Here is a 23088-nt window from a genome sequence, read left to right as displayed (position 1 = left end):
TACCACTAGCGCAATAAACCTTGTGGCTTTGGATGAAAAATATTGGGGGGGGGGAAACATGAGAAAATTATTTCTATTTTCTTTCGAAATATAATACTGATGATTTGTTAAATCTTCCTAATTACTGAGTAAACATGACATAAGGAAGCTAAATAGTGCATAATTAATATTGTAGAAGAAGGTGCACCATAGCATTGTTCCATTTGCCCAATAAATATGCAATAATATTTAATTGTGTTTTCTTTATACAATGTAATCTTGTGGGAGTCTATGGGTACGCATTAAGGATGAAAACTCCAAATAGACAATAAAACACAACAGAAAATATGCAACTCCCACAGGCCCTTTCTTAGGATTACCCAGTCTGATTCACTATCAATGAATGTGTATCAGACTTGCATGGCAAAGTAAATTTCTTGCTTTCAACCTCTTCTTACAATTTTAATACATTTAGTTATGACCCATTTTTCTTTTGTATTCAAGTTCTCTAAGTTCAAAGCGGTCACTGTTAAAAAGACAAATCTCACTCACATCTGAACTATCAGAGACCATTTTTTCTCGTTACAATTCATCCTTGTTCCAGTATGTGTTATAATTCATCCTTATTCCAGTACTTTGTTTATTAGTGTAAACATTAAGTATTAACCGGAAACTGAAGCATCAGATAAAATAGGGAGGGAAGAAAAAAAAGGAAATGTAGATTCCAGTGGAACACGTTACTCCTGCCTTCTCTCAGTATAAGTGCTTTTACAATCCCATCTTTCTATCCCCACTACTTTCTACCACATATCTGAAAGCCCTAGCAGAACTACCAGAGCCTGTGAGATGACTGTAAAGCAAGGACAGGAAAACTAGGTATCAGAAGATGCAATGAGCTGTGCAAAGTAAATGGAACAATCTCCTGGTGAGTTTTGTGTAGGTGCAAACCCAAACCTTGTAACACTATGAAGCAGAAGAGATCTGCTTTTTAGAGAAAATGTTTCTAATGCAACTGTCCATGAGGAAGAAGAAAGGGAAATAAAGTCATATGCATAATCTTGTCATATTATTTATGTGTATGCATATTTGCAAGCAAAATGCAGCATGGGATTACATGCAGTGTGTGTTTTAGCACACCAACTAAGCCAAGGAGATCTGCGCTGCTGAAAAGTAATCAGTCCAAAAGATCCAATTAAATGTTTCACCATTTAGACAAAATAAATAGCCTGCAGCTATGCTTATTTACTAATGAAAACTTTAACTGTGCAGCAGCATAATATCTGAGCAATTTACACACATTATTCACACTGAATGAGAGTGAGTGCAGCATCACACCTTGTGGGTTGAGCCAGTTTCAGGGAAGAAATGTAGGGTTGGGCAATAATATCAGAGCTTTATGAAGTGGCATTTACTTCTGAGGCACAGTGCTAGAGCAAAGCATATAGAAAATCCAACTGAAAATCCTGAAGCACAGTGTCTGATTCTTAGGCATAACACTGCAACAGACTTGCAGAAGAGAATCCCAGGTAGAGAGCACAGGATAAGAGTGAAAACCCTTTAGAACTTTTTTTTGTAGCACTGTCAATCTTTTTTATCCATGGCTTGGCATGCACCATATTCATAATGTAGTAAAAAGTTATGCAACTTAAGAGCGCTTCTGAGTCATTATTAAATTAGTAACTTGAAGAATTGCAATACTGAAAACATGTAGCTTTATCCTTCACGTCAATTTGCACAGATCTTAAACATATTTTAAAAAATCACCCACTTTAATTACTAAAATAAGTATTTCAAACGACAGATGTGATTTGTTACCGCAACTTCTGAAATGTAGAAGCCTTGGTACACTTTTAATGTTCACACTTTGACTGGACCTCCAGGTCAGCTCAATGCAAATTCAGCTTGACCCACTATGGGTCTCCTGAGTTTAACACAGCTCTTCTGTTTGCAGAAATGCATATTCAACATAAATGTCTCTCAGCTCTAACAGGAAAGTAAGACTTACTAATTTACAGAATTGGCTGCCAAGGTAACATGATTTCTTATGGTCCTTTGGTTTCCCTCTACAATGGACAGGATGAGAACAACTTCAAATGGGGGGTGTGGTGGGGGCAACCCTAACTGAACTTTAACACATGCATTCCCCTTGAATAATTAAAAATATTATAGTCTGTATCAATTAGGAGCAATTATTTATAAAAATGTTCACCTACTGCAGTTTGCACATAGAAAAACGATCACATTTTTAACAAGGGAAATGGGAAATCGCTACGGGATGCCCTACTTAGATTAAATTAGCAAGAAACTTGTTATCAGGCCATATAAAAGATACACCATAATAAGATGTGACCTTGCAGAACCTTGGAGCCAATCTGTGATTTTTTCCCCCTGTAACCCTTCCTAATTATCTGCAAAGTTACAGACCCTTTTGTGGCAGGTTATTTTTCTGTGAATAGTGAGGGGTTTTGGGCTTTTAAATATTTAATTAGTCTTCTGATATGAGAATTGTTGCACATGCCAACTGCTTCGATTTTCAAACTGTGTTCATCCTAATTATGTTCAGATTTAGATTGGTCATCCCAAACCTCTCACTCTTGTAATTATTTACTCCTTAAAGATCATTCAGCGGAGAAATATTTTTCACCCTTATGGCTCTTTCTTTCCACAAATGGCTTTTCTGGTCCGTTAATTACCCACTCAGAGGATTAGAGTTTGTAATAATGCAAGACATCCTGCATGTAAGATGAGTTTTACAGGGTGAAAAAGAATAAATTGTTTTTTGTAAACTTGCCTTGGGGAATATCCCCTTTTTGGGTTATAATTTTCATCAACAGAGGCCATGTGCCCACCGCTGCATATCTACCACTTCCACAGGGCGGAGTGACTCATTTCTACAGCTCAACAGAACGCAAAGCAAAATGCTGAGCAAGAGGCCGAAAGGCAACTTGGTTATTTTACGAGATTTATAAAAGCGCAATCTGCTAGCAAGATGATATAGTCCTTTTTCTCATGATTTTAAATGCAGATTTCATAGCTTTAAATTTATATATATATTTAACCGATAACTAATAATAAAATTACAACTCTTCTTATTTCATCTGCTGATTTTTTCCAGAATTGCTGTCCCTTGGTAGGTCTTTAATCAACTCTGTAACAGTGGTGTCATTTCCTATTAAAATGTGTCTGAGAGTCCTCACTACAAGTACTTTCTTTTCTTCTGAGAGGAATGACTGTCACAAAAGCACTGTTATTTATTATCCACAGTGATGTCTGGATCTAATTATCATCTGGAAAGCTTGCAGGGCTTCCAGGTATAGGACTTCCCCTGCAAAAGTATCCTTCTGCTCTAACTTGGAAGGCACAATTGCACTTTCTTCTTTGTGATTTGAAGTTAAGGGATTAAGTTATTGATTTGAGCTGTGCTCTCTCTGATTCCTGGAACTTCCAGTTTTAAGCCCAACAAAGTTTAGGGGGCTGCTTTCATTTGCTTGCTTTTACAACTGCAAAAATCCTGTGTATTCTGCAGTTGGTTTTTATGCAAGTCAAACAGATTCACCTCTGTAAAAAACATATCAGAAAATTCAGTGGCTTGACTCTGTCAACGCACGTGTAATCTTTAATTGTGTCAAAAATATTCATGATCTAATCCTTTTATCAAACTGTCTACCACTGAAGAAGTCTCATGTGCCTGCACAATTAAAAACCCCATGTTAGCCATACATAATACTGTATTACATTTGATGCAAATCCTTTTCTATTGAAATAAGAACTGGGCTGACAGCAGGAAGTGGCTGATAAGAAAGCAACAAGGCATTGCTGATGGCATTCATGATAACTGAGCACTAACTCATATGTGTTCTGTCTACAGTACATTACCCAAAGTGCTCCTGTTTTAAATGCGACTCCAGGAGGTGTTCTTTTGCTGTAGCTCTGTCACAAAGGCAGCAAAAATTATCTAAGAAAGCTAAATATACAAAGTAAATGTTTTTCATACCCACCAGTGATGCTGGCACTAGAATAATATACTGAAGGCAGTATCAGTGCTACTACATCCTAGATGAGAAAACACCTACAGCTTCATGAGTGTAATAGTACAATTGAGTTCAATGCTGTTAAGAAATTCAGTAAACAGGAAAAGATTCAGGGTTCAGAACTGTCACGTTATTGTTAAACTTACAACTTAGCCTAAATAAATTTATTAAATAAAGGAAAAGGAGCACAAACTTTGAGTTATGGTGAAACAGTAATTCTACAGTGCTGGAAAAATATGTGTATTAAACTCATTTCAAAATTGCTCTTTCATCACATATATCACAAGAAGCAAGGTATCTGAGAAGCAATGAACAGTAAGATCAGAGATCACAGATTACTACTAAGAAAGGAATACAGATGCATTTGCACATATAATGGCAAAATAAGATAATGCATTTGCACATATAATGGCAAAATAAGATAAAACATTATACAACTTGGTGTCATTCAGAAGTAGTAAGACTTCTTCCTCTAAGGTGTTCAAACTGTCTTTGGTTAGGGTGGCTTGCTCAATGAAACGATTCTGCTACCTAATTTCTATTTTGTGTGTGTATGTGTGTGAAGGTGTGTGTGTGCGCGGTAGAAGAAAAAAGATATGGCTTTCAATAGTGAATTTGTAGCGAAGATTCTGCACTGTAAGTGTATTATAAAGCAGGTTTGACATGGAAAAATTCCATGTTATAAGAACCTTTTCTCCCCATTGATGTGTCTACAGCAGGCTAAAAATATACTGAATACTGAGTGTTCGGTCCATGTAACACTCTTAAGACTGCATTAACTTCATTGCAGCGTCTTGTTTTATAGGCTCAGTTCATCATGACCTATAAAATGTTAGGCTGAAGTGCTTTAAATATCTGCTAACACCATGCGCAAGCCTGGGAGTACAAGGCACTGTGCTGTGAAGCGGCAAAGACAGTACTCTTCTAAGAAAGTAGCACGCACTCTTATGTCACTGATATAAACAGGGTAAGCATGCTAAATAATGTATGAAACAGGCAGCCAATCTTTATATAAAACAGGAATTCTAGCTGAATTCTTTGATTGTATTTTACCAGTATGACACTAGTTTTTAAGATTGCTTCATAAAAAACATAGAAGTTGACTATCATACCAAATTAAAGAATGTACATGCAAATTCCTTTCATTTACAGTTCTTATATGAAAGAAAAAAAAAACCACAAATACCTCTTTAATTTGTGGCCATAGCATTTTTGCTAATTATTTTTCTGCAATATGTAGGAAATAAAATGCAAAGAGGGGAAATGCAAAGAAGGAAATTATCTATGTCTTTCAGTAATCACGGCCCATTTATTAAGCAATTAGATTGCAATTTTATTATTAGAGAAAAAAAAAAAGAAACCCTGTAAAATACTGTTATTGCTTGCAACTTTGATCCTTAAACTCTTCCATTTCGGAAACTCATTAGTGTCAAAATGCCATGAATATGGCCACCCCTTTTTAGGCTGTAAACCCTGGGCACGGGCAGAATCTATGGGATTCAATAAAGAAGTTTCTTCTTGTTGAATTCAACTAAAAAGCTTAATTGAGCCACAAAGGTCAAAAGGTTCTTTTATTGTAAGTAGGAGATTATTCTGTGGCAGAAGGAAATTTCCAGAATATGAGATCTGCTCATTTCTATACTACTCTGTAGCTACTTTTTAATTTTTAAACCCATGTTACTCTTCTATTCCTCTCCTCTGAATTAAACAGCTTCACTGTAATAATCTTTAAATTCTATTTCCTTTGTGTTACTAATGAAAACTTTTCACTTTCATCGCTACTGCTGACTTTAGAGCACTAAAAAGTACTCATAATTTACTTACGTATATTTATAATTCATATTAATCTGTCCTAATTTATGATCTATACCCTGCTCTGCCCATCTTCAGGTACCTTTTCCATGTCGGTTCTGTTTACTAAGTGATATTCAACGGATTTCCTATAGCGCAATGAACCTTAACAGGCAGCTTTTAATTGCCTCGCATAGGAAACCACATCACTATTAATTCCACAGCAACAGTATAAAATAAAACTATTGCTTCTCAGACTCTAGAGCAATTAGACCTCTCGGCTATTTGGCTAACTCTGCTTCATGATACCCAGTGCAGTTAATTATATTTTTTGATGTTAATAGTCTCTGTCAGTTTCAAGCATAACTCCTCTTTGATGAATATTTAAATTATATTTGAATAAAAAAATAATCTTGGTTACATTTCATATTCAGCAGTCATCACAGCTTAATAAAGGTCTCCTCAGCAAGGGTTGAGATAAATGGTTATATGAACACATGTATAAAGTCCTAAATCAACTTATCAGATAATGTAGCTGTTTTGGCTAAGTATTATAGAGGATATATTGGGGTGGGAGGAATTAATAGGCTTCAATTATTACAGTATTATTCTATACAAACTAAATTGGGCACAGCAATATATAAGTAAATCAGGATTTTTTAATAATAAAGTTCTGAGTGCAACTGAACCAGGAACTTATCTTGGCCAGACTAGAAATTTGAAAACTATATAAAATTCATACAAATTAATCCAAGGGAAAACAAAATTCAGCTGAAAGCTGTTGAAGGTTAAGCAATGTTGTCTCAGTCAAGTTCTCAAAAACATTAGTAAATTACCAAGAGAGGTAATTATATACCCAAAACATATAGTACATGATTAATTGTAGGCTAAACAGTATGTACATCTAGTAAAACCCATTTCAGAAATCAGAAAAAAAAAACCAAGAAAACCACAGGCTGAAACATGTATTTTATATGATGCTCAAATATACAAGAAACAGCATATAATACTTAACAATTTATGTATACTTATGTATAGCTACTTATATTTATTTTCACCCATGAACAGCATGGAAGGACTGATGCATATATATATACTGTCCTGCCAGATAAGATATACACTGACTTAAGAAGAATTTGATGGTGGTTTTGCCCATAAGAAAGGAAACAACTTAAATATAAGATATGAAAACACTAAATAAAGTATCAAGCTACACCCTGGTAAAATAATGAATCTAATCTTTTTTGAAGTAAATTAAATCTAAATTTCAAATGTCATTAGTTGGTATCAATGATCCTTTTGTTGTTTCCTTTGTAGCTTCTCCAATGCCGTGATTACTATAACGTGCATGTGTGTTATGTGCTTGCACATGTGTAATATAATTTCTTCTGCAGGAAATAATAATAGAATGCACTGCAAAAAGATAATCAAGTACCACTGACAGCTATTTCACCTTACCTGACTGCTCAGAACCTTGTAATATGAGCATTTGTATTTAATTTATGAAGTAATGTCACGATAGAACAACCCCGTTAATAAAACCCCCTACTTTTAACGAGTAAACTAGACCTACTAATTTCATACTAAGAATTAATGATAGTGAAAATGCACAATGCCAGATAAGGTTCTTCTCAGTCATGGGTGTTACTGTTTTTTTCTGTAATAAAGCTAAGGACTACGGTATGCTTCATGAATATTCTAAGCTCTGTGATTATGCCTAGTTCATGAAAATAGGCTAAATGTATTTCTGCTTTTTTCGTTACATTTGAGTCATAACTAAGTCTAACAACATAGAAAACAAAACAAAACAAAACAAAACAAAAATCAATCAGGCCATGGCCTGGTATTGTGAAAAGCTTAGTTTAAAAATAAAGAGTATTTTAAGCTTCTGCTACACTGAAATACTCACGGGGGTGACTGCCATACTAAGACCTACGTCTGTTTCAGATGAGTAGAAGCCTTCATTTTTAAACTATGCTTTAAAAAAGATATCTAATGTTGATAATCTTGTATGGGAAATGTTTTGTGAAACAGTTGTCAGCAAGCTGAAACAGAAACTGCTGGCATGCCAAAGCAAAAGAAGGACCTCGTACATGAGATCAGCATCAGTACCACAGCAACTCCGACGTGCATAAATTCTGAGAATGTACCTTATCCACATCAGCCTGTGCTATCCTATCATCGACACTGGCACTTCTCTGACACAAAAAGGACAGATATGCAAGCTCTTAATGACTAGTAAGGAGAAAAAGGCAAGGTATATCTCTTATTCTGAGACACTTTTCACTACATAGTATGTTTAGCAAAGGGAGGCAATCTTTGGCTGCAGAAGGAAAAGCAAGGGAAAAAGCAAGATAGCAGCAGGGGTCAGCAGAGCCCTTGTCTAAGCCTGGCAGACCCCGAAATAAAGTGTGCCATTACCACAATCACAGTCATTTGCGAATGGCAGAGGATAAAATCCTGCCCGTGAAAACTGTTCTCAGTCACATTAAGAAATGCAAATCTGAAGCGTGCTGCAGTTCAAATGCTGAATCAACCGTGGGCCCTGTGTGAGGAAGTTATTTCTGAGGGACGAAAACGCTTCTTTGTGGAAGTCTTCCAAAGGCTTGAATTCAGCTCTGCAGTGACCCCACAGCAGGTTTTGCCTTCTACCAGCAAAGACACCCTGTGCAAAGTTTGCCTTTGGCTAGACCTTTTCACTCCAATGAGTGACATTAATCAGTTATAGATTTACCCACTATCCATCCAAGCCTGGAGTCCAGTGGAAGATTTTCTTTATTCACTCACATTATGGAATAGACCAAACTTATTTTCACTTGGAAGGACACTGATACAGTATGATGATGTTCCCTCTGCAGAGCTGACAAGCCGGAACAAGACGGGGGGCTTGAGAGATGTGTCTTCTTCAGAGAACTCATTTTGTTTTCTTTCAAAAATGTCTTACTCTCGTTTATATATAGGATTTTTTAAAATGACATATTTGTTGGACATGTGAATAGGTGGAAAAGAATTTAACATCTCCATTCTTCCACTCTCCCGTTGGGAAGGATAAGAAAAAAACAAAGTCTTAGGGGAAAGAATGGATCCACTGCTTCCTTCAGCTTCCCCTTCATCACTCTGTGGGGCAGGAGGCACTTTGCTTACATTTTCAACACTCTCCCTATAAGCACAGCTGTCTTGCAGAGAGATGATGGACGTAACAGGTTAAGAGTATGTGAGAAAAGTTCATGGTAACAAAAGCCCAAGCACGAACTCTTCACTGGTGTCATGATGGACATGGTAATTGACAGTGCATGTGTTGCATGTGCTATAGATAGGACAGGGTACGTGCAACAGAAAAAACACTCACTTCTGAAGAGGGTTTATTCCTCTTTTAATCCTTTTACTTTTCTGCAGCAATGTTTTAAAAGGGAAGGGTATTTAAAAAAATTACAGTTCTCCAAGTTCACCTATTATACCTATTTTTATATTTATGCTTACATTTTATAATGAGGTTTGCTTTATTTGTGCATATTTAAAGAGCAAAATGATACTGATTAAATGCTTAGTAAAGATGTAAAGATCACATAAAGCTACAATTACAGTATAAATTGCAGACAAAAATAGAATTTCGAGGCCATTTCAGTGCAGGATTGATGTAACCTCCTTTCTGTTGCAGATCAAAAGTAAACTGAATATACCAACTGTGAGAGTATATTTTTTAATGCGGATGTTTGTATGGTCTGCAGAGTTTGCAGTTTTAAACAGTCTGAATTTTTCCTCTTTTTAATTATCATAACTATGCTCTCAGTATCAGAACACAGATCAGAAGTTCCTGTTTAAAAATTCACGGTATTTTAGCCTTTATTAGGAGGGAAACTGTTTTCTTTCTGAAGTTAACATTAATTTGGCTGTCAACAGTAAATGCTTGAATTTTTTGTCTAAGTAAATAGTTCCATAGATTCAGAGTTAATAGGCTGTATTTTCTTTAAATACAAAATGTTAATTTTCTACAAGCCCCACCAATAGTTATAACTGTAAATTACTCAAAAAATACGGTGTACAGATTGTAATGGACCTGACATTTTTTTTAATATAGGTTTCTCAAGATTTAAAATTACACTATTCAAAATTATTATCTGCCACACTACCCAAGTATTTACTTAAATACACAGACGAAAAAAAAATCATCTAATTGCACTGTACTGGAATCACAAACATAGTTATGGAGTCTAATCTTTAAAATAATTGGGAACCTTTCCTAAACAAAAAGTTTAGGACTAGGAAAAATTATTCCTACTAAAAAAAGTCTATTTTTAATTCAGAAGAGAAAGGTCCCAGCATGCAAAAACACATCTTAGCAGTTAATTGTTCACTATAAAATTACATACACAATATGCCTTTGCCTTTGAAATGTATTTTAAGTATGTATTTACAAGTACTTTTAAATATCTGTTATTAATTTAAGCTAATAAAACTGAAATTCAAACACTATGTGGTGTCTCTGTAACCCTAAGTGCCTGTCCTAACAAAAGCCTATGGTCTATCCACCTGCAGTTGCAGAGTGGGGCTTTGAAGTTGACACTGGAAGCCGAAAGTCCTCATAAATGCACAGGCAGTTTGAATATAACTCACGCAATCCACCTGCAATCTGTTTACAGTGGAAATGGACTTAAGACTAGGTCATAAGTAAATTTTATCATGTTAATTTTCAAATCTCTGCTGTGCCCATAAAGAGCAGTGCTAGTTAGCCTTATCAGCTTCAAAGTCTCGTGACAGTTTCTGGCTACAGCCACACAAACACACTTTATGAGCTAGCAACTAGAGCAATTTCCTCAGGCTGCTTTGCATCTTCTGCTTCCCTGTTCATTTAATTTTTTTTTAAACAAAGAGGAAACAGAAGATTTGTCCCTGCTAAAGGACAGCAGAGCACCAAAGAGTTTGACTATTTTAAGATCTAACTGCCTGAAACGTGGGTCCTCTGCCACTCACTTACACTACTCCCTCACCTACTATTCTAGAAATAAGCTTACGTCTATACTTAACTTTCACGTGTGGTAGGATCTCTCAAACTTGACTGTATGCAAACTCTGGGGTTAATTATCAGAGAAGCGTGAAAGAGGAGAGGGATTTTCTAAAGGTCTAGTCTCTTTCTTCAAAGCTTTAATTTTAACCGTGCCAGTCTGAAGTTTACATGGAATCTAAATACATCTGAAAGACTTTATTCTGGAATAATTGGGATGTAATTTCAATCAGAGACTGAAAATTTAATAACTACTTTACAAAGGTAAAAGTAAAGCAATGAAGTCATTAGTGTTCTAGTCAGGCTTCCTAGAAAAGCATTAAGTTAAAAATCTTTTGAGAACTGCAGAAATAAAAGGGAGGGAGAAAAAAATTAAGTAGAAATTTGTTCTGAGAAAGAGGAGCTGATGCATCAGTGGACACTGGCAAAGTTTGTGTGCTAGTATCTCAAATTCTCTGGAAGAGGATCAGGGCATATGATTACATGGCTTTGTGTTAAACTGGAAACCTCATCTTATTTTTCAATCTCCAGATTTCACAGTATTGATCTCATTAAGCTAGTGTTTTCACATTGTAACTGCAGTAAATGTAGCTGCTGTGCAAAAGCTGTGGAGTAATGCTGCAAATGAATGATGAGTATTTAATAATTGCCGTGGAACTACATTTAACTACTGGTCTAAACTGAATTGAGTGGTCAACCGTAGTGGTAAAAACACTGCTGGCTGAAGTGATAAAAACATGTCATTAGCCCTCAAAAGCAAACACTGTTAAGATTTTTATGTAGCAATGTAGAAACTACTGCAGCTTATTTCTAAAAGTATGGAAGGAAAGTTTTTCCTGTTACCAAATGTTCTAACAGATTGGGTTTTTTTAGTCAGTTTAAAAAAAAAACAAAACAACAAAGAAAACCAATGAACCTGATAGTCCTTCAGGTGAGATTTTTCTATGCAATTGCTGCCATCAAAATACAGCTGATATGATACTTTTAGGTATCAGATCAAGGACATGTGCTGAGTACCAAACAACAGTTTGCCTTAGACAACAAAAAATTATGATCACCAATGCAGTTATAAATAATGAGATACAAGAACGTTTAATATTTCATAAGAAAACTGCAACATTCTTCTATGCTTGCAATATAGCACAAATTAAGCAATTTTGATAAAAGATTAAACAAGGCAAGAGACAGCTTTTCTACTTAATGACAGGATCTGAGAAAGAAAACTACAAAAGTAAACTTCCAAATTACTATAAATGCCAGACAAAAATAGAAAGGAAAGTGTCAAATGATCTTTGTCGTTTGTTTAGACAAAAAAAAAAGAACAAAAATTAAAAACTCTCTCTGAGTGTAGCTATTCTGAACAAATGTCATACATGTGATCACAGTTTCATTTTAATCTGTTGAAAAAAGGGTAGAAGTGAAAGACTGGGGAAGTCCAAAAATACTTTGCTATCATAAACTTACAGTTTATTAATTGAAGGGGGAGGGTTGAAATTGCAGCTTTCCAGTAACAGTTTGATGTCACTTTAAGCAACATTGTGCCTCTGTATTTGTCTCTGACTACCTTAATCTGTATATTTGCGGTGAACATAAGGAGGACTTTGATCAAAACACAACATGCATTTTACACAACAAGGAAGTCTACAGAGAGGCACTACATTCACAAAAGCAATTGAAGGTGGTTTCAAAGGGAGTTGACAGATTAGAGGATGATGACACTGCTTCTTCAGTCTCAATGGAAATCTGGCTTGATCTAATTAACAACGAACTAGAACCACAAAAAGATAATTCAAACGTGATTTAGAGAAGTTGTATTACCTTTTTACTAGCGTAGCAATGGAGCCTTTCCCTTACTGATCACAGAACAAGTCACAGGTTGAACACAGAACAAGAATAAAAGGCCTGATATCCTTAATTTACCCCCAGCATTTGAAATTGAAGCCTGAGATCTAGCCCAAGTATCTGACTACAGCAGTAGAGAACATCCATATATTCACATGAAAATGATAAAAAATTGTAAGGGTCACACTCCTGACAACTTGAATGAATTAGAAAATCAAAATGGAAGTTTATTTTTAAGCTGTGACTGTATGTTAACTGAGTGCTACTATTTTCAAACACAACACAGTAAATAGAGCAAAGGATGCAGGACAACTTGCATGTTTCATTTGACACGTCTGTGTACATGCACCGGAAAGCTCCTAGGTTATTCCCATCCCCTTTTGGTTCAGACTCCTCACCCTAGGAAAAATGCACTGGGAGGAAAACTTCCCGCCAATCCTGCATTTATTCAGGCTTGTATTTTAAGCCAGTAACAGTGCCAGTGACTGATTTGTGCTGACATTTCCACAGCTGTCAGTACTAGGTGTCTGCTGCCCGTATGTGGCCTGTAGCACAGGAATTTCTGTGAATCTTAGTTCTGATGCACCTTTTGTACTAAAACCACTTTTACTGGCTCTTCTGACTGTCTTCTCTGAATGACAATCGCTGTCGCTAAGACATAATGTAACTTATGCTTATATGCATATATACTTCTGTACACACATGTATAATGACATATAACCATCCTGGCATTTAATCATTCCAGCATTTTCCATTGGATGCATTTTACAGGTGGGAACTACAGCAATGATTTACTGCATTCATAGGAAATGTGTAACTTTGACAGGAAGTGTAGAAGTTACTGAAAAATGCAGCAGCCTTTTGGACACATTTTGAGTGCTGTTTGACCACCTAAAAGACAAGGAGACAGGGAATCTCCAAATAAGTGAATTGGTCCATTCTCCTTGCAGTTATCTTTCTGCTTTTTAACTTTTGCTCACAGAATTTAAAAAAAACCCTCTCTAATTGCAACTGGTAGTTTTTATTTCCTTCTAATATTACTAGATAGAAATAATACTACCTCAATAGCAAACTGGCAACTACAACTCAGCATTTCCTACAGTATATGCCTCTTACTGTATTAATTCAGGCATTTTTCCTCTTTAGTCCTCAAAATGATATACATATTTTTACCTTTGTGTCATAATTTTGTAGGCGTCTGGAAGGAAGCATTCCGTGTTCTCCATCTGGAAAGGGTCAGCATCACAAATCTTGTCATCTGTCCGTCCATAGTTAGCACTTTCTATCATAATAACATCGCTTCCTGGACACCGAAGGTCAATGGAGTAGCCTTCGCAGGAGAGCTCCCTCCTAACCAAACCAAACGGTAGTGCTGCTCGGCTGAAACCTAAAAAAAAAAAAAAGGGGGAAAAAAAATGGGATTTAGCCTAAAGGATATATTGCATTGGACTATTCTTTTTCTGTCACATAGGCCCTAACTCTCATCAGTGTGCTAAAGGAAGTGCACCTTTAAACAGTTTGACCTGGTACCATATTAAGTGAAGAATCTTTCATGAAACTGTCACATCACTATGGCACTACTGCTGTGTCCTTAATCTGGGAAAGGAGGAAATTCCTCTTCACTTCTTCTAACCCTTCCCAGGGTAGACAGTGGTGCCTATCTGCATGGCTACATTGCACATTACCACTTTTCTCTCTGCTTCTTTCTCCCCTCTTTGGGCACAGTCAGACAGGCCATGTCTCAAAGTGGGAACGCAGCAGAGCAGGCAGGATTTGCAAATGCAGAGCAACTTTAAAAAAGAAACCCAACAAAAAAAAACCAAAGCCATAGTTCCAACTTCATTAGTCTTTCTTAATTTGTATCTTCTTTTCTCCAGGAAGAGTTGGGTTTCTTTTGCTTAGCTATATTGTCCCCAGCATGGACATGTTTGTGCCACCAGGTGTAATAGACATGGCTGATACTTTACCTAGTTGAACGTCAGTGCTATTTACTGTGCCTTTTAAATAAATAAACCCACAGATGGATAAGATTTTGGACAAATATATAAATGATCAGCACTGCAGATGAATACTGTACAAAATTTCCCCATCCCTCCCAAAAATGATGTACGTGTTCCACGGAATTCTCATTTTTAACATGTTTTTCTGCATGGGAGAATTCCTAAAAATAGGTAACTTTTCTAATGAAGCAGTATGAAATACTTTAGAAAAAAACAATGGTTCAGATATTCATCCAGATGTTTAGTCTTTTACAGACATTTCTTTATGCAAAAAATACACTTCATCAGAAAGACATATCTGTATACTACACTTTCTTGTACACAGCTACTGGTGGATTATTATTAAACAGAGTATTTCTGTTTCTTATAAAATGTGTGCATTACTGCATTTTGGAAGACAAGATGGCCAACATGGTAGTGTTAAATACCTATTTCTTTAAAAGAGTAAATACTTTCTAAATTTTCAGCAGAATTACAGATATTTCCTCTTTTTAAAAAAAGTCATCCTAACACAGTAGCACAACACCATTAGTATTTCAGTTCAGGCTGCTGGAGACAAGTTGTGACAGCAAAGAGAAATAGCTAGTAAGTATGGAGCTCTACAATGTTTTGAAGGCAAAGAAACTTTTCTTAAAAAGTATGATGCGTTAGAAGAGGCGAGGAAGCAAGGATCTAAAAAGATGAAGAACAACTTGAGATAACCCCTTGATAGTAAATTTTCACACAAACCAGATGCTGTCACTTTTCCTACTGAATTAATGATCTGTGGATTAAAACTCCTACTGTATGAAGATGATTACCTGTTAGGACTGCAAAAAAGAGCTGTTGACAATGATCACGCCAGTGTTAGGATGTGGCTCCCTGGCAGCCAGAGCTCATCTTCCCATCTGCCCTTCCTCTGCCTTACACTTTGCACCAGCACCAGCTTTTGTCCAACTTGTGTAGTAAACTCATGCAAGGGGCTGGTCTGACTCTAACCTCCCTCTGCTGCAGAAGAACTGATGAGGTCTCCAATGACGAGCTCTTTGGCTGGGCGGGAATTCACCCCTGCACAAGGGCAAGGGGGAAGGCCAGAGCGCAGCAACTGGGTCTGCCTTCACTTTACGTTTTGTGGAACCATATCCTACACGAAACTGGTACTGTTACTCTGCCAACATGCTTCAGTACTTGTTAATAATGGAAGAAGCCATATCCCTGTGGAAAGCACCACAGCTCCTTCTCAAATTTACTCCTGGCTCTTGGTTTGGCTGCACATACCATGTGCAAACACTATTATTAGAGGCTTGCTGAAGTATCATGAGCTGAAAGCTAGAAAGAGCTAAAACACGAATCCATCACATTAACACCCTACATGTTCCTCCCATGCAGCAAATTAATACAATGAAGACAGAAGCTGCTCACGGCTTAGTGAGGGCGTGAAATGGGCACAGAGGGGTACACGCAAAGCCCCCACCACACATGCATACAGCAGCTCCTTTGATTAACTACCATCATGACAGCTGCAGTGGGACCAAATATAATGCTGCTAGTGACTGCCATTCCTACATCCTACTTCTCCCATCAAACTGAATGCCATCCACATAAAGTTTATCCCTCCAGCTGCCGGCAATGGCACCTATATCTCCTGTACTCTGCAAACCTTCCTCCAGCGTGCATCACTGCCATGGCCTGACCAGGGGTGTCCAGTTGCTCTTCCCCCTGCTCCCAACTCCCCCCCAACTTCTGGGTTTCGATCAGCAAGAAGAACAGCATCTTCAGCTGTCCAAAGGGGATTTTTGCAGAAGGGGAGGCAGGGAGGGGTGGGGGTGCGTGGCGTACAGCCACTGAGGTATCGGTGGCCATGCATACAGCGTGTGTGCAGCAGCAGGTGAGACGTGGGGGTTGTTATGGGGCTAGGGCTGACAAACCACCACAAAAACACACACCAAACTACCTGTGACAAGCACTGCGGATCCTGCAGCACAGTCTCCACTTCTGCTAAGAAATACTTTGAATTCAAATACAAGACCTCTGCAGTTTGTTACAGAGATCAGCTGCCCGCAAATCTTATTTCATCATCTATGGCAACTGCTAAAAGTACTATGAATGTGTTTTATCCTGCAGTTTTTTCCCCTGCAGGCATCCACAAGAAGTTCTGTATTAGGAGAAACATTAAAAATACTAGAGCAAGGTTAGATCACTTCACAGGCAACAGAGGACACACCTGAGATTGTAATGTAAGTGTTACATTGCAAAAGCAGCAAGCAATAAAGCAAAACAATGCAGCATGCGTTAGGTGGGGAGACTGCTCTAAGGAATCTCTATGGTGCAGAAAGAATTTTAACTGAATGAAATAAATAAATCTAAAGTCCACTAACAAAGGTGCTGTGATCTTTATGCTGAAGCTTTATTTGTAATTCTTTCCTATCAACAAAGAAAAAATAAGCGTATCAACAAGCAAAGTGTAATTCAATCCATCTCGCAACCCTGACAATCGAAGAAAGAACTAGTGGGAGGCCCTGTGAGCGAAAAATCAATATTGCAGCTTTGTGCCGTGCAAATGTGAATACTGCCAAATAGCAGTGCTTAGGGTAAAATGAACTGTTTTGCTCCATTTTCTTCTCTCTGAACAAATGATTTTGAAACGACAGCTTTTTTTGGAGCTATAAAACGTCAAGCAATAACTCCCTGCGCTTTAGGCAAGTGATTGGAATAAATACCTCTTGGCAACAGGTGCAATGACTAAGGACTGAAATTCATTTACATTCAGGAGATAATTCCCGATAAACAGATGCACTGCCACAGGATGGAAGTTTGCACGACTGGCATCTGAATGCTACTGCCTGCTTCTACATCATTCCAGAGCTTTTTAGAGTAAGTATGTGGCTCTGTCAATAATTACTGTTGTCACTGGTAACTTTGTATCTCCAATGCAATTCCTCATGAATATTTTCGATTCTGTATTTTCTAACCAACCTGTGCTCAACCTGCTGCTTGCCTTACTGTACCTTGCATAAATCTATTTTGTTTGGCTGTCCTCTTGCAGTTGAAAGCAACGTTCTTCATCCTCCTGCTAATTGCTTCAAAGAAAACCGTGCCATGGATGACACCGCTCCTGCTGTCTGCCGCCCAAGAACGCAAAGTGCTTCCTGATTGCAAAGACCTTTCTGGTACCCAGGCTGGGACTTCCAGCACAACCTAAACATTAACTCAAGTAAGCGTCTATTACCAAATGCAACATATACTGCCTCTGATTCATTTATGTTTGTATACATTAATCAGTGTTGTGTGGGGTTTTTTTCAAAAATGGAAGAAGATTAATACCTAATGAGAAAAAGAGCGTGGTTTCTGTCCTGCTGACCATTTTGATTATAGAAAAGCTTCCTGGCAAGCATGTGTTTTCTGCACGTTTTATCTGCTCTCAAATTAGTTGAGTGCAGGCTCTTTATTGAAAGAAGAAAATAAATTGGTTTTGCAAAAGCGCCTTTCTAAGGAAAAAAAGGTAGAGGGCATTTTTAGTGGTAATATACATTCTTTAATGCTTTATTGATCATTCCATGTAGAAAAACACTCTGAGAAAAAAATCTAAATGAAACATCACAAACAAAAATCTTTCCTCTTATACTTTAGTCTACGAAATAAAAAAATACAAGTTCTATGAAAGAAATGTAACTCAGAACAGTGTTTCAGAAATACATTAAGCTCACATTTGACTAAAAATTGTTTGATACAAGTTTGCAATTATTCACTATTCTGCTGTCTTGGTTCCTTCATAGAAATGATTTGTCTTTAGAAAGATAACCTAAATTTGTCGAAGTGCAAAGAAAAGTTAATAATTCACAGCATCCTGCCCACTAGCATACCATCTTTTTGAGCTGTCAATAATAAGAGAGTGTGCCAACTTTGGTAGATAAAAGCAAAAACGCAGCACCACATTTGAATGTTCACCCCATACAGAGGAAAAATAGTGCAATGTAAACAGGCTAACATCAGTACTCCTCGACATCAGAAGCAAGGAACCTTTGATTAAAACTTAAAGCACAGAGAAAGTCAACATGGAAATATAAAATTATTTCAAAGAATGCAGATACTGGAAGAACTGAGAATCCAAAACAAATCTTTGCAGAAATAAATATATATGTCTCTGAGAGCAAGGAAGTATTGCTTCTTGTGTTATTTGGCTCTAACAGAAAGGTCTTTTGAAAAGAGCACATCTTTTCAAACAGAATGTTTACAGTTGTCTCTTTCACAATCTCTTTTATTTTACCAAATCATGCAACATGATGATTCAAGTTCTACACAAGAAGTAGTGATGCATGTTGGGCAGCATTTCAATAATATGTGTTCAACAAATGCAAAGCCCGACAAAAACTGTGCTGAGAATCCTCTCCTTCTCCCAGCGAAGTGTGTACGTGCATGCACGAAGGGTGCACAGAGACAGCTGAACATGCTTTGCCATCTGAAAATCATGCAAATGCTCAACATGGGCTCTGCTAAGCTTTAATAAGTCCACAGAAAAGCCTTAGCATCCTGCAGTTTCTACAGAATCCCACAAACTCTGTCAAGGGAGACTTTTCTCCCCGTCTCTCAGCACTGTATATATTTCACACAGACAAGCGTGTTATTTTGTTAAACAGCTTTTAAATTATCCAATCCTGGTCAACAGATCACTACCAACTACTACAAAGATAGAGGCAATTTAAGTGACAACTGCACTTTCTAATTCTATCTTTGAAGGAAAAAAGTCATTCTGGCAAGCATGTCTATTAAAAGATTACACTGGCACAGTAAGAGCTTCTGATACTGCATAGAGGTCTGGAGTTCACAGCACTCAGCTCTTCTTTCAGGGAAACCCAGCAGCCAGCCCACAGCCAGCCTGCACTGCAGCCTGGCAGACAAAACCCGACTGTTGAGTCGGGGTAGAATTAGGCAGGAAGGGATCATTTCAAAAATATTCTCCTACAGCTGTATTCTTTGCCATTTTCAGTATATATTCATTATTTTCATTTAAGATGCTGGAAGGAGGGGACATCTAGAGAAAAGGGACTATTTAGTGAAGGATATCTATTTTCCTAGTAAGAGACGTCTTCCTTATTTTTTTTTTTAAGTCATTCATAAAAACGGGATTAACTCAAAGCACAGTACATGAAAGTATGTTCATTATTTGAACTTTTAACATAGGCCTGAAGTCCTAAGGAACAGACTTGACCATTTAAGTTACACTGAAGCAAGGCAACTATTTCATTGAATAAATTAGCTGTGAGGAGTGATTTTTAACACCGGTTTGCAGAATTCTGCTTCTCAGACATACTGTTTCAGATTTTAATTACTTGGCTAAAATCTGGAAGCCTGTCTCTTACAAAATAGAAATATGAATTACTACCAATAAAAGCTTTTAGAAATGTAACTAATGATGGCTTTTTATAAATACTTTTTACATTTTATTAGATTGTGATTTAGTCTTTTAAAAAATTAAAATTTTTAAAATCTTTGTCAAATTTAATATTTTTAAAGGTTCGGTGTGAGCAGCAGAATTACAACTGTAAGTAATTTTCTGTAATTATATACTTAATATTCAGTGTACATAAGCATAAAGCACGGTATGGCTGATTAATGAAATTCAGGACAGAAGCCTGAGTTACACCCTCTGACTCACACCAGGATGGGTCCTGCCTTCCAGGTTCACTGAAACTTATTACAATTTTCATTTACAGTCTCCATGCAATTCTCAAAAATATCCCTGTGAGGCTCTCTTCAGCAAAAAAAGGAGTCAGGGCTTACCTGCTTTCTGCACCTTGTTGAATGATTCAGCAAAACCTGAAGTGAGCAGCAGCATTTCAGCCTTTTAATGGAACAGTGTCGATCCTTCCTGTGTCCAGCTAGCAGGGACCTCATTTAAATTCTCCTAAACAGCTCTCACTCCTTATTCAGAAGGGCAAGAATATGTCTTTCCAAGGTAACAAAATGAAGGGGTTTTTTGGACTGTGTTTTTGTTGGGGTTCACATTGGGTTTTTTTAAACAGCAGGAGAGAAGAGAGTGCTACATTGACAGACCCGTAGACCTAAGTCCTCCAATCATCCGGAACAGGAACAGCCCAGACAGCAGCCATGCATGCAACCCCACATTAGTCCATCATGTCTCAACCCTATTTTGAAGGAATCACCACTATGGGAAAAGAGATAGTTTGGTCTTCATGCCCATTTAATCCTTCACCTCCCTGCTGAGGCTGCCACAAGAGTGCTAATTAATGCTAAACTGTGAAAACGGGCTTCTGCACTTTGAATCCAGCCACACTGAAACTGGATAGAAACCACTAATTCCTTTAATGAAAGTCACCAAACCAGAGCCTGGTTCCTGGCAGCATTTTAGCAATGCCTACATATGGCAGATGGAAACCATGTGATCTAAACATGAAAGTCTAAATATCTAGTGTAAAAATATGTGTGTTGTTCAGTTCTCACTTAGAACCAAATTTTATTCTCATATGCATGCACCTTTCCCATCCCTTTCAGTGGGAGCTGTATGCATGAGAGCAAAACTTTGCCCTCTTGATCTAAAATTATCCCAGTTTGAAAGAGTATTCATCTGTCAATGAGATTTCTTTTGCCAGCCAGATGTCTGTTCTCAGGCTGCAAGAATCTCCTTCCTTTTTTCCTTCACATCATACACACTTGATCCTCTGCCAGCTCGCAAAAAGCACTCTACCCTTTTCTTTCTTGCCGTTAAATACATTACATCTTCAAAATTTCTCAAGGCAAGTAAGTCCCATGGTCTCTGTAAATCCCCCTCGTGGAGGTTATCTCCAGTTTACCAACTGTGAACTCTCTGAGCACACCACCTGTCAGGAAGGAGAAGCTTCTGAATCAGAAACAACCTCTGAAACAGGGAGGTAAGACACACAAAAGCTGATGTGTCAGAAATCTTGTGTCAACAGGATTTCCCGCTGAATTATTTCCTCTGCACAGGATACTGGTAGCAGAGTAAAACTAAATATTCTTTTATTTTCTCTAAAAATGTATTTTGACAACAATTTGTATTTCCAGTTATCTCAATCATTTTTGACTGGAAACCATGCGTTGAGGAGGTGCAGAGGAAGAAAGGGTAATTTCCGTGAGCAGTATTCAGAGTGAACAGCTGACAAAAGAAATATGCTTTTATTCTCATCTTTAAGAAACCCAAAGCCTTGTCACCTCAGAGGTTGATAAAAACCATGCAGAGACGTACCATTTCCTTGGGAATATGTGCACAAGTTAAATCATTCCAGCAGGTGATATGTTGGGTGCCCTTGGTGTGCTGTGTACAGCACCTTCTTAAATGGGTTATACCCTAACTGGTGTAAGAAAGCAAAACATTTCATCTCACTAAAATGTAGAAACTGGACCCTGATAATACTGGCTCATTTTAAACAAAATGTTATTCTGTAAGTGTCAGAGTTTAAAATACCAAATACAGCCCTCATGCTAAAAACTGATCACAGATGTAATTAAAAATACTGTATGATTGCTAGCACATGGTAATATTTGAGATCACAGTTGTAAAATTATGAAGGGGGTGTTTTCTTGTTTACAAACAGAGTTATATACACATTAGAAATGGCATCAAGTAACAATGTAAAAGTTCATATACTCTCTTGTTTCAATAAAATGATGGGGTGGAGTCAATTGTCACAGTATAATTTACAGCGGAAGAATTACATGGTTAATTTTAATGACGGCAAGCCACTTAAAGGGTGCTTATGAGTATGCAGATAGCCCAGCAATCCCCCTTCTCATTCATTATAGCCTCCAAAACATTTCTGAGGACTCAGTAGAAAGAACAATCCTTGGAAACATAAAGCGTCAAGACCCTGCCGATGAAACTGATAAACCAAAATACACAGTCATACCTTTTGAAAACAAGGAGAAAAGCAATGTGATGAATGTACTTTAAGGTAAATGTGCCGTCACTTCAAGTATTCCCACAAATAGATATGAGACAAGAGTAGCAAGCAATCTTGGAAAATGCCTGTCAGAGTGAAAGGCTTTCTTCCTGACCTTGCCTTCTATGAAATATTTGTGGATTTCTAAAAGACTATTATAGACAGGAGAGGGATATACCGTATATAGTTTTTACAACATACTTAAGGTTCTGGCACATTCTGGGAACCATGGAACGATCCTACACAGATACTTGAGAGCATCCTCTGAATAATAAAATGTATGAGGAAATGAAAACTATTTAATTGTTTATCAATAAATAGGTAATTTTAGAAGTCCTAAGGAATACATGCAGTTCTAACATGCTCCCTGGGCAGCAAGGAGTAAGAATGGCAACAGAGGTACCATTTCCAGAGTAAATAAAGGAAATATGCACCTCTGCTACCCTGTTAAACTGCTGTTAATCACCTGTAAAGGAACGCCTCACTGCAAACACTAAAGACAAGGGAGATAAGTGACAGCATAGCTAAATTCCACCTGGACTCAA

The 23088-nt window shown here is 37.3% G+C and overlaps 1 protein-coding gene across 20 annotated transcripts in view; it reads right to left on the bottom strand.

Annotated features, from left to right (window-relative positions):
- ADGRL2 (adhesion G protein-coupled receptor L2) overlaps positions 1-23088 on the bottom strand; it is a 393202-nt gene that overhangs the window by 58367 nt on the left and 311747 nt on the right. For all 20 annotated transcript variants that reach the window (XM_074876378.1, XM_074876380.1, XM_074876379.1 and 17 more), the window contains one exon: positions 13819-14032. In XM_074876378.1, coding sequence (XP_074732479.1) covers positions 13819-14032 — 214 coding nt within the window. The remainder of the gene's footprint in view (positions 1-13818; positions 14033-23088) is intronic.

This window comes from Strix uralensis, chromosome 8 (genome assembly GCF_047716275.1).
Source record: "Strix uralensis isolate ZFMK-TIS-50842 chromosome 8, bStrUra1, whole genome shotgun sequence".
Lineage (NCBI taxonomy): Eukaryota > Metazoa > Chordata > Aves > Strigiformes > Strigidae > Strix > Strix uralensis.
Note: the sequence above shows the minus strand (reverse complement) of the source record. Positions and strands in the feature narration are given on the sequence as shown.